This window comes from Corvus brachyrhynchos, unplaced genomic scaffold (genome assembly GCF_000691975.1).
Source record: "Corvus brachyrhynchos isolate BGI_N302 unplaced genomic scaffold, ASM69197v1 scaffold66, whole genome shotgun sequence".
Classification (NCBI taxonomy): domain Eukaryota; kingdom Metazoa; phylum Chordata; class Aves; order Passeriformes; family Corvidae; genus Corvus; species Corvus brachyrhynchos.
The window spans coordinates 3,922,334-3,933,956 of NW_008238440.1; the positions used below are offsets into that span (position 1 = coordinate 3,922,334).

An 11,623-nucleotide genomic window follows, 5' to 3' on the forward strand; every position below is an offset into this window, starting at 1 on the left:
TCCGCCCGCGGCTCCCGGCCCAGGTATTTACAGCTGGAACACCTCAGACAGTAAAGAGTTATTGCAACAGGACAGCACTTGCCTCTACGGTCAAAAATCTCAACAGGTGTTCAGAATCATGACTTGTGGATCCCAAAAGGCAGTTGTTAAACATGCAAAAACATTACTAAACAATATTATCTAACTTCTACAGCTGTCAAATACTTGACCTTAATAAGGAAACCAATTACAAAATACTTCCTTGTAGTGCTATACAAAAGTTATAAAATTAAGATTCTATCAACCACTTTTAAATATTCCAATTTTTCAACAGTGCAGTTTTTCACGTCTTTATCACCACTGAACATTTTTAAGTAAAAAAAATAAATCAGCAAATTAGATCAAAGTGATGTAATCTTTGGATCCCTTTATTCCTGTGGCCTTCATATACATACACAGACACAAATGACCAGGTTTCTATTTCAGCATATCAGAAAGTTGCAACTAGTTATCCAGAATTGGCAAAAAGTCCGTACTGTCATTTGTGACTTTGTGGTCTTAGAACCAGAGTCTCAATGTCTCCAAGCTACGGTCTATCAAAATGCAAACAACTTCAAACACTAAGAATTCTTTGAATTGCTCATGTCTACAGGTATTACAACAAAGTTAACGTTTCAAGAATTGACAAATGGACACAGACCTGCATCCCAGGCATTCCAGGAGAATCACCAACTCATGTGCCTGGTCCATTATTAAAAAAAGTTAATATTTCTCACTAAGTAAAATTAATTGCAAATCTTGACATATGAAAATTCCTTTTCTTTTTTCTGAAAATATCACCTTAATTTGGTCAAATCCTGTGATATGCCAGAAACTACAAAATCAAATTCTTGCAAGAGCAGTGAAGCGTGTATCCAGTTTTGTGTAATGGAAGAATATCTTCATTATAGTCCAAATATAAAATCAAACATTTAAGCTTGAAAAGCTGCTAAAGAAAAAACCCCAACTAATTCAGTGATCTTCAGCATATCAACTTCTGCAATAACAGTATGTTTACCGACTTAAAAATGTTTATTCTTTAAAAAATTAGTTGCTTTTTATACAGCTATACAAAGTTTGTAATGTTTCTTTGGCAATGGGATATAATGGAATTTTACAACTATATAAAAACTTTCCTTTGCCTAAGAAACAGTATTTACTGTGTGTACATATCTGACTGACAAAGCAAGTTTTCTACTGTCCAGCACCCTAGTTGATACAAGAACAACTACCTCAAAAGGGATTTTACAGGATTTCCAAAAAACAACCTTCGGTGGGTCAAAACACTCACAGTATCGACGGCCTTCTGCATACAATTGTCCTTACAACTTGAAGCAACTATCAAATACAGTTTAGTAATAAGAAAAATCCTTTCAGTGATGAAAAAATACTTAAACTCCATCGAAGTACTGCTTATAATTAACTATACATAAGAAATTACTTATCCTTCTGTCTCAAATATATTTAATGCTCACTGTCTTCAAAGATGGCCATTTCTCAAAAGTAACTGCATTACACCCCTTTGAAATTAAATAGTTAAATCCCAGTGCTGGTGACAAGTATACAGCAAATTAACTTCATTCTTTGCAGAGATCAAAACTAACTCTCTGATTCACGAAGATCTAGACGTTCACCTGGTTTCAGCTTTCTTGTAGACTACGCAGCAACTTTGTTGTCTTTCTAGAGGGAACAAAAGTACAATGTTAAAATTCATGTTGCAAAACAAACCCCACAGACTAATCTGGGCAACAGCCCTGGGAGCAGTTGTGCTGTGCTGGCTATTGCCCATGTCCTGCAGCAGAAAGGAGACCTCCCAAGGTGATCAGGTTGGCGTCTGGTCAAACCCGCTCAGCCTGGCACTAAGTGGAGCAGCTCATCACTCCGACTACAAGCACAGCACAAATGCTCAGCCCTTACACTACCTCCTACTTGTCTGGAAGGCAGCAAAACTTTTGTTCAGAAATTCAAATTGCTAACCTGCAATCCCTCATTTCCATTCATGTTCAGCTACCCAAAGTTTCTTTAGATCACAGGACTAACTGTTGCAAACTAATCAAGGAACAGCTGAGGTATCTGTCTCACAACAGAGAGAAATCTGCTGTGATGAAACCCCTTTTTAATTAAAAAAAATTAAAACTTCTATCAGAAATCAGAGACTCTTGTTTGCAAAACTCTTAACTGCTCATGTAGTAAACTACCAGAAGTTGTTATTCTGTCCCAGTCAGAACTCTAAAAGCCTAGTTTACCTGAACCAATCTGGACAGCTGTCTTTGTTACTGATTCTAACCAGAACAGCAGTCTACAGGCTTTGTGCCAACCAATTCGCAAAGAATTCAAAAGTTTGTTGCACACTGGAAGCAAGTTAAATTACTCCCTTTCCTTCTTTACATTTTACAATATTGCTTAGAAAAGTGCTTGCAATTTACATTTCTAACACTTTTTTTCCCCTTCTTTTTCTTTTACTCCCTAGTATCAGCTATCGAGTAGCTACTCAGGGCACGTGACAAAAGGCAACTTTTATTTTTGGTTGCTGTTGATAGTAAATTGATGCTACGTAACTAAAATCTCAGCATTAATGGACTTTCAGTAAAGTAGCTCCCAGCCCCTGCAAAATACTATTCAAGAAATTCTAGTTCCACATCAGATCTAAAAGCAAGAGATTTGTAACCACTCCTTTCTAAGAGCAGCGCACTGGGTCACAGTAACATGAAGCATGCTTTACCCTATATTCAAAGTCAGCGAACTCCCTGCCTCCACGGCCTCCTCTGAAGCCACCGCGGAAGCCACGGGGGGCGGTGAAGCCGCCTCTGCCGCCCCCCCGTCCTCTGCCCCCTCGGAAGCCGATGATGCCCCTGCCCCTGTAGCCGCTGCGGCCACGGTTGGGGCGCAGGGGGATGCCGAAGGTCTCGGCGTTCAGCCGCCGCTCCTCGGCCCAGGTGGGTCTCCGCTCCCTGCCGCACAGAATGAACATGGATTGCTGTGAAACACTTGGGAAGGAAGAGAGAGGCGCCAGAAAGCCCATGAGATGAAAAATGATACATTAACCATATTGTAAATCTCCACAGTATTGCTTCTGCAAGAACCTAGGTGTCTGCCACCGTTGACTGGACTCATCAAGAAGGAACATGTTACAGAGTCATTAATTAGATATTAATAATGCTCTAAGAGTTTGCCATATTGAAGAGCACACTCAGTATTCTCTGCACACAGCATCATTTAAAGCAAGAAACAGTTCACAGTTACAGATGTTATTTTATCTGGCTGCGAGTACAACAAACAACTCCCCCTCCCCCTCCCGCAAGTCAAAATAGGTCAGCAATCCACATCATCGTGTCTAATAAAAAGGCAGCAGCAAAAGATAAGCTTTAATTTTCCTGAAACGCTATCTGCCCATTCGAACAACACTACTGGCTGAGACAGTTATATAATCTGCTTAGAAACCATTACCAAAGCAGGGTCATAATTGATTTAACTAAAGTGTTAATTTAGGAGCAAAGCAAAACAAACAAACCCCCCCCACACTTTAGTAAATCTGAAAAGGAGATTCTAGGGCCTGTGCATTAAGTTCTAAAAGTATGGCTCTACAACATCTTAAGATAGCTTCCTATGAACATATTGCACTTGCCCACAAAGAAATTTTGTGCTTCGTATCCTTGTTTTATTTTTGCCTGCTGCATGTGGAGGTAAGCTCTAATCCCCTTTGATTCAGAGTTGATTGTAATGAGTAACACTGACAGTACCTTATGATATAAACATGCATTCATCAGACTAACACACTTCTCCTTGCAGGCCATACCTATTGTCATCACAGGAAATGTTATCAAAGAAGGATTTGGTTTTGTCATAATAGCAATTGGGTCCAAGTGGATCTTCCTCATCAGCATTCCCTTCGCTGTTTTGGGTATCAACACCTGAGTCACCTTTGTCTTCTCCATTTACAGGCTTCTCTGGTTTCTCAAGTTTATCTTCTGGAAAATAAAAAGTAAACAGAAGCCTAAAAAAGGCAGCACTGTTAACTTATTCCCAGTCAGAGACAAACTATATTGAATGCTACAAAAAATAATTTAATGTGGAAGTCAAATAATTTGACATGTAAATTAGGATGTTTCGCTGCTTCTGTCTGGAGGTTTCTATGCTTCCTGTGGGTTTTGTTAACAAAAAACCCTGTGGCAGAATGCATGTGATAGCCATCTATTTTTTCCCCTCTTAGCTACCTCCTTCCCGGGCTTAAGAGCCTCATTGAGTCAATTCTCCTAAAAGCCATCCCATGGTTTTGCTCATCCCCGTTGTCCTTCTCCTTTGTCTTCTGGCTTTGCTGTTATCTCCTTTGAGATGTAGGGCCAGCAACCTGACTTTATGATCTATTTATTTCCTAATAATGCCTCAAGTTCAACTTACTGTTTTGAAACAGTAGTACTGAAAACAAAGCTGACAGTTCAACACCAGCAGCTATTACTATTTTCAAACCTCATTTCTAAATGTTTACAGTTTAAATCTCATGATCCTGTGCATAAACTTCAGATAACCAGCTCAACCTTTCCACACCACACACAAGAATTACCACACTCACAAACATTTCTATAGCTGTTGATGGTTAGCTTTCCCTTTACTATTCGGAAAAAACCAGTATCAACAGCAAACCATCAGCTCCTTGAAAAATGATCCAGAAAAACAGGCAAGCATCACAGGACAGATCTTACGGTACTCAACTGGTGTTTTTACTCTACACTGAAATCTGACCATTTATTCCTACCTTTTGTTTCCCACCTTTCAGCCAATCATTCACTGGAATAGGGAACTCACTATATTAACCTGCAACAATTTTGTCCAAAAATAGTAGCAGCAGTGTAACAAACAGGTGGCTGGTCACAAGAGAATGAGGTAATCAAAACAGAAGCCTGCTAGAAAACAAGTGCTGGCAGCACGGTTTCTAACTACTCCTGTGTTCCTTTGGAAAAGGATAAAAGCAAGGAAATGCTAGAAACTTTCAAACAAACTCTCCTGCATACTACAGTGAAGTTCTGATCCCAAACTCCTTTGCTTTTGGTCTATAATTGACATTATAATTTTGGTTTAATAATTGAAAACCTAAAACATGGATTTTCTTTTATTGCATCCTTTCCAGAACTTTAAAGTAACAAACATTATTGGGACTTCTGGTCAAGTACTCTGCATTTTTAAGACTTGTTGGCACTTGACAGATGATATTTGCTAGTTAAAATTCGTTAAATACTCTAACACTGGCCCAAGTATTTAATTCACATATGATCCTAGTTTACTTATTAATTGGTTTTTAAATTTATTTTTTAATGACTCCAAACAAGACTTAATACTATACGCTTTTTAAGAGTAGTTCTCCAAGGTAGGCTCAACACAGCAAGATACAGTTTTTCCATGCTCAAGTCTAAAGCAAAAATTGGTTTACCTTTTAATTTAAGTTTATTATGAAATTCTCTATCAATTTCCTCCTTGTTGAATTGCGCATTTGCACTTTCAAAGTCAAAGTCCTTCTCAAACTTCATCGGACCATCCCTCCTAATACCAAATCTTCCTCGGCCCCCTCTGTGACCTCCACGGCCTCTCCGTGCTGCAGGTGCACCTGGAACTGAAAAGAGGGAAATTCCGTCTGGTTTTGCTTTGTGGATTGGCTTTTCTCTGAGGGTGGTGGAGGGTGTTTGTTTTTTTTGGTTCACTTTCTAATTCCTGGGGTAACAGGTAGGGACTTCAGAAGTGCAGGAAGAGAATGCATGTTGTTTAAAGTCCCATCAGAGCAGCTTGAAATTTGTAAATTCACAGTAACAATGGCAGTGACACACAAAGCATAATAGTACTAAATTTGTGTGTTAAAAGACTCTCTAGAAGTCATTAAAAACTTTTGGAAGAAGAGTTAGAATATTAATGGCTTTTCAGTCAAATATTTTTTTAGAAAGGCTTTTATTTCATGCTATTATGTTTATAAATCCCTGAATACTCCTTGATTTACATTTTTACTTCAATTGATTGCTTAATATAAAGCAACAAGAAGAGGTTTTTCTCTTTAATGTTGTCTTCATTTGCTTGTATTCTTCTGGCTCAATGCAAAGCTGTTACCCTCTAGAAGCAAAGTGTGAAAGAATTTATGTATTTTAGCAAATTTAAAAAAAACTTATTGGTCTGAAAGCAATGATAGCTATTTCTCAAAACATGATTTACCAATTTGTCGTTTGTTTTCATTTCTGAGTTCATTTTCTGATCTTGAAACCTTGTGTGCTTCAGCTAAAGTTGGAAATAAAAACATGATTTGTTTATCCAATTAGGTATTTTTGATCATACTTTTGTATATATAGTTCAGATTTTTAAAAAAATCCAAACCTGTAAAAGTAAACCACATGTTTAAATCATAAAAGAAAAAAAAATAATTTAGAATATATGTTTAAATTTAAAAAGAAATATGTATCTAATCCAGGTCTCTGCTGGCAAGCCTACCAGTAACAGACAGCAGGAAAATTCCTATGTATTACCCTTTAAAAGAGCACTTTGTATGTGTACGGAAAGAAATAAGCTGTATGAAAATTATGCAAAGCTACCTCGTCTGTGCTCTTGGTTCTCCAAGGATTTTTGGTTTGCAGACACCAAAGGTCTGGTTTGTACAGGACTCCTCCTCCCAACTGGTGCTGGAGTGGGCAGGTGGGCTGAAGCTGTTTGTACAGCTTGTTCCATGGTGGGGCTCCTTCTCAAATGGTCCATCGGAGGGCTTGAACGACCTGGGGAAAAAATAAAACAAAACCAAAGCCCAAAGGGTTATTTCTCATCTACAAAGGTGAGTTACTGGTCTCAACCAATCTAGACTGACAGGTTTATCTGCCTTAGCAGTCAAGACAGCTGTGTCCGAAAAAAAAAAAAAAAAAAATTCTGCACCATCAGATCCACTGATTCAGAATGAAGGATATTTAGCAACACCCCTTCCCCCAGTCTAAAAGAAAAAAATGGGAAGGACACCCAATCCCCACCAACCCACTAATGATGTGCATTTAGCTGTGGAATGAAAGTTTTGCATTGATTTGAGGTAAAAATGCTCCTTCTGCCTCCCTGGGATGCCAACTGGGAAGAGGCTGCTCCCAAAGGCAGTTGTGATGCTGTTCAGGTACTGCTGCAGGATCCCTGCCCATGCAGGGAACAGCGGTGGCTGGGGCCGGGCTCCCTGCAGGGAAGGAGCTGTGGAAGCTGCCCCACACAGCACTGCTCACCCAGTGGCAGGAGTCAGAAGCATGTTCAGAACAGAGCCACTGATCCAGCCAGACAAGTTTACAACATCAAATAGGTAAATCTACTAAGAAATTAGAATAAGACTCAAGTCCCAATAAGTAGAAGAACAAGGTTCTATCCCGTGACAAAACTAACAAAAGGAAAACCAAACATAAACCAAAACCACAAAAAACCATAAACTAAACGAAACAAAACAATAAATCCAACCATACCACACTTGCAATCTACAAAGATGAAAAATATTTTTAAAAGCAAACACACAGAAAAAAAACCTGTTGGTGTCCCAAAGGAAATGTGGCAGAATGTATGCTCACCTGGAGCATACATCATACATATCCATCCATGTCCACGAATCATACAGGTTTTAACTACAGAAAACCAAACTACTATTTCAACAGATAATTTATCAGCATACTTTTCCCCCCTTGAATTAATCCAACAAAGTAGAACCTATTTCTGGCAACCCACCCAACTTGTCCTACAAATATTCCTAATGGGTACACAAATCTCAACTGGAATTTAGGGAAAAAATCTGTTTGCTTTAAGTGTTTTGCCTTTTAACATGACTGCATACTTTAAAAATAGCATTAGGAATGTATCGCGGCACACACTTTTCCAGCAACGAAGAGTGCAAGAGCAAGAAATAATGGGGTTTGGGTTTTTAAGGAGCAATGTTAACAACATTTGCATGAAGGATGAGGGTGAAGATGCTCAAATGTTTAATTTCTTTTTTCGTTGCCATTCAAATTCATCCAGAATCTCCTTTTTTCTAATATTACATAAACTATCCATACACTTCCTGTTACCATTAAGCTGACTTAAAAGTCATATCACCATCTGTACAGGAAATCAGGTCTGCTGTTAATATCATCTATGTAACTATACATGAACAGAGACACTACAGTTAGGAATAAAGATTTTAAAATTGTAAGCTGAAGGACTTCACATTTCAATCAGCATGAAGTATCTTCAGTTCTGTCATGTTATCAATAAAACTAAATACTAAATTTCCACATGCACCTATTTGCTAACATTATTTCACTTAATTAAAGTCCTACTTCTCAATACAGATGCTTTAAGGGTAACAACGTGTTACTACCTGCAGCACTACAAGATGTAGAGAAAACACATTTAAAGAGCAAACACAAAGCCTCTCAGCGTTTCCTGGGTTTAATACCAAGTGTTTTCATGAGAGAATTCAGCTGTTTCGTTGGCATTTCTGCTGACCATCAAAGTCACAGGGACACACAACTGGTCAAAAAAAGATCAAAGTTACTAAAAAAGATTTTACCTTGAGACATCTGTGTTTTTAGTGATCTTGCATCTGTTGTAAATGCAGACCCAACTGCAGTGCTTTGGGACATGCTAGCACTGGCCGACGAGTCTGTTCCAAAAGATGTTAAAGAACCTCCTGCTTTGAAAGAAATAATATAGCTGTAAAATCTGGTTTAGACTTTTTTTTTTTTTTTTGAACTAGCACTAAATGATTAGCAAAGCTTTATTAGGCAGTTATTCTAGAGTACACATAAGTCTGCCCTTCCCGTACACTTTTAGTCTGAACTAACATATGTATGCACATAAGTTGGTAAGACTAATATCTCTATCTTTTAATCTAAAACGAAAAACATAAGACCACTTCCAACTTCAGTATCACAAGTATTAACAAAACACAGTCATCTTATGGAGCCATACATGTTACTGGTATATACTTCCATTCAAGATCCTTTCAGCAAAAATATGACTGCCACATCTTATTAATTGATATCAAATTACAGCCAATTCTACAGCCTTCTTTTTGCATGGCTAATATTTTCAGTACCAAGAGTAACACCGCTGCTATAACAGTTACGAGAACGTAAGTTCCCATGAAAAAACTAAACTGTGAAATAAACTCTCAGGGAGGAAGGAAAGCTGGTTGGTGAGTCTCAGAGAGAATGTGGAGTATAAAGGAGCAACTAGCCCATGCAACTCACAAATACTTCAAGCACGTATTTCCCACCTCGCCAACTCCCCACGAACAGCTGGAGGACTGTGCTGGCACATAGCTGCTGAATAATCCAAATCCTTAGTTAATGCACACAGCATCTGGTGCCCAACAGTACAGCTATGGGGCTTCCCTGGAGGGGCTGCCTCTACCACTTGTGAAATATAATGAACAGTGGTCCCTCTGTGATCGGTGTTTAGTTCTCAATCATAATTAGTTTGATTTAAGATGCAAAGACTATGAAAAACTCTCTACTTTGGAGCTGAACTGAAGGACTAACAGAGAAGGAAGACTTTGAATCTGCCTTAGGATAAGACACTGATGAAATTCTAAGCAGTGATTACTGTCTGTGCACACACAGCTTCACTCACAGGAAAACACTGGATAATCAGAGTGAACCTACCAACTCCAACAGCGCCGAACTGCTGCCCCACCAGTGGGCTCGGGCTGAACTGACTGTACGCAGGCATCCTGCCAAAAGGACCATAGGACCCCACAGACTGGAATGAAGATGTAGTCGAAGATCCTAGTGAAGACTGAAGACAAAACACACAACACACTAGCAAAAACTGTATTTACAAAAAATTAGGAAATAGTTCTGTTGGCAAGAAATGTAGAAACTCTAAACATTTTCACAAGTATGTACAGCTTAGAAAGCACTTTTACCCTTCCACCATCACAGACCTGTAGAAACAGTACCACAAAATTTTGAAACCTTTTCCCAACAACCTCAGACACTGGACTCTCTTGTCAAACACACACACACAAGCTTTGCTGGCAAATCTGGAAAATGTCCTTTTTCCTTGAAGTTTCAAACCCCACAGGTACAATAAGACACCCAAACATACTGGAGGAGGCTGAGGTTATCACTGTTATTGGGATTCACAGTAATGCAACTTCACCACTCTTGACTACAACTGACAGAAGGAGTTGCACCAAGTTTAATAAAAGTCCTTGGAGAATTGCAAGGACACCTCATAAGGAAGTATCAAGAATTTTCTCCTACAGAACAGATAAAGCAGTAGAATCATATTACATGGAATTATCAATCTCCATTTGAAGCAAGAGTTTTTTCTCTTGCTCTCAGGGATGGTTTTAAGATACCCCATAAGCACAACTGAAAAGGCAACAAATTTCTGAGAAAACTATTTCTGTCAGTCCATTTACTACAAAATGACAGACTAACTAAATCTGAAGCCTTCAAGTTTAAGCTGCTTTCCCTTCAGAAACCAAGTATTCGCTTTTCGAATAAATGCCTTATAGTATGAAGACTATTTAAAAACACATAGCTAGCTGAAACACTTTAAAGTCAAAGTTAGCAAAAAATGTTGAACATTAGAACAAAAATAAAACAAACAGGCAAAAAAACCCCACTAATGATCTGGAGATATTTCACCATCTATTCTGTTTGATTTATACCAAGTCTAATCTTCCCAAGAACTATCTGTCCTCCTAAGCCAAGTCCCTTTCAAAAAAGGCATCAAGACCTACAAAATGTTATTAGTGGTTTCTGAAAAAAGAGCAGCTTTGGTTTGTAGTGCACTGTGCTAGAGTTAGATTTCAACTTTCATTTTCACAGTTAAAGACCGTGAAGGGAGAAAATTCTTCCAGAGTTCTTTACATTGGATTGTGAACTTTACAGTGATAAACATTTTAAATTTTAAATACTCAGCTAGAGAGTACTTAAGCTAGCAAGTTACCTCTTCAGCAACAATTATTTAAAACTCTGTTTTGACTTACCTGAACAATAGCAGGGTCCTGTGGCAAGGAGCACTGAGGTTTTGGTGGCTCACAGACAGTCAGGTCTTTAATGTCACTGCCACGGAATATAATATACTCGAAGACTTCATCGCGAGGTGGGATGGGTCTATCCGTTGGTCTGTCTTCTGTACCAAAGGAGCGAACTGCAAAGTTGGGAAGGCAGAAAAAGAATGAAACACCCCACATTCAACAAAAGGGTTTCAATATACTGCAGAGACCAACAGCTTTAAATAAAGAGAATAAAATTTCATTGAGAAAAAAACCCTTATTAAATAGGCACCATATTCTTTATCATTATCAACTCTCCTCAGACAAACAAGTAATTTTATCTTAAAAATCTGAGTTAAAAACCAAGCTGAAAGACTGAGACATCACTTATGCTATCAATTACATGTTGAATATTTTCAATTGTTTTGTGAGGGTAAGGGGAAGCAGCAATGCAGGGTTTTTTGGCTGGCAAGTCAATTCTATGAATCAAAGAATACATGAGTTTACATATTTCACATTCTGTACTTGCAAAACAGGAAAAAATATGCTAATACTACTAGAATCTAGAGTATTAAAAATTATCAAATGTGAATTTCTTAATATATACAAGATTTAATAAAACAGCAG

The 11,623-nt window shown here is 38.3% G+C and overlaps 1 protein-coding gene across 4 annotated transcripts in view; it reads right to left on the bottom strand.

Moving 5' to 3' along the window:
- Nucleotides 1-386: 386 nt before the first annotated feature.
- Nucleotides 387-11,623, bottom strand: part of LSM14A (LSM14A, mRNA processing body assembly factor) — an 18,615-nt gene continuing 7,378 nt past the window's right edge. The window contains exons 2-10 of one of the 4 annotated variants that reach the window (XM_017736580.1): nucleotides 10,988-11,151; nucleotides 9,651-9,783; nucleotides 8,555-8,674; nucleotides 6,585-6,761; nucleotides 6,211-6,273; nucleotides 5,444-5,623; nucleotides 3,815-3,986; nucleotides 2,741-2,969; nucleotides 387-1,698 (exon numbers count right to left, since the gene is read on the bottom strand). In XM_017736580.1, the coding sequence (XP_017592069.1) occupies nucleotides 1,675-1,698; nucleotides 2,741-2,969; nucleotides 3,815-3,986; nucleotides 5,444-5,623; nucleotides 6,211-6,273; nucleotides 6,585-6,761; nucleotides 8,555-8,674; nucleotides 9,651-9,783; nucleotides 10,988-11,151 (1,262 nt within the window). In that variant the 3' untranslated portion in view covers nucleotides 387-1,674. Of the gene's footprint in view, nucleotides 1,699-2,740; nucleotides 2,970-3,814; nucleotides 3,987-5,443; nucleotides 5,624-6,210; nucleotides 6,274-6,584; nucleotides 6,762-8,554; nucleotides 8,678-9,650; nucleotides 9,784-10,987; nucleotides 11,152-11,623 lie in introns of all 4 variants that reach the window. The other 3 variants (XM_008635504.2, XM_017736582.1, XM_017736581.1) reach the window with 3 other exon arrangements.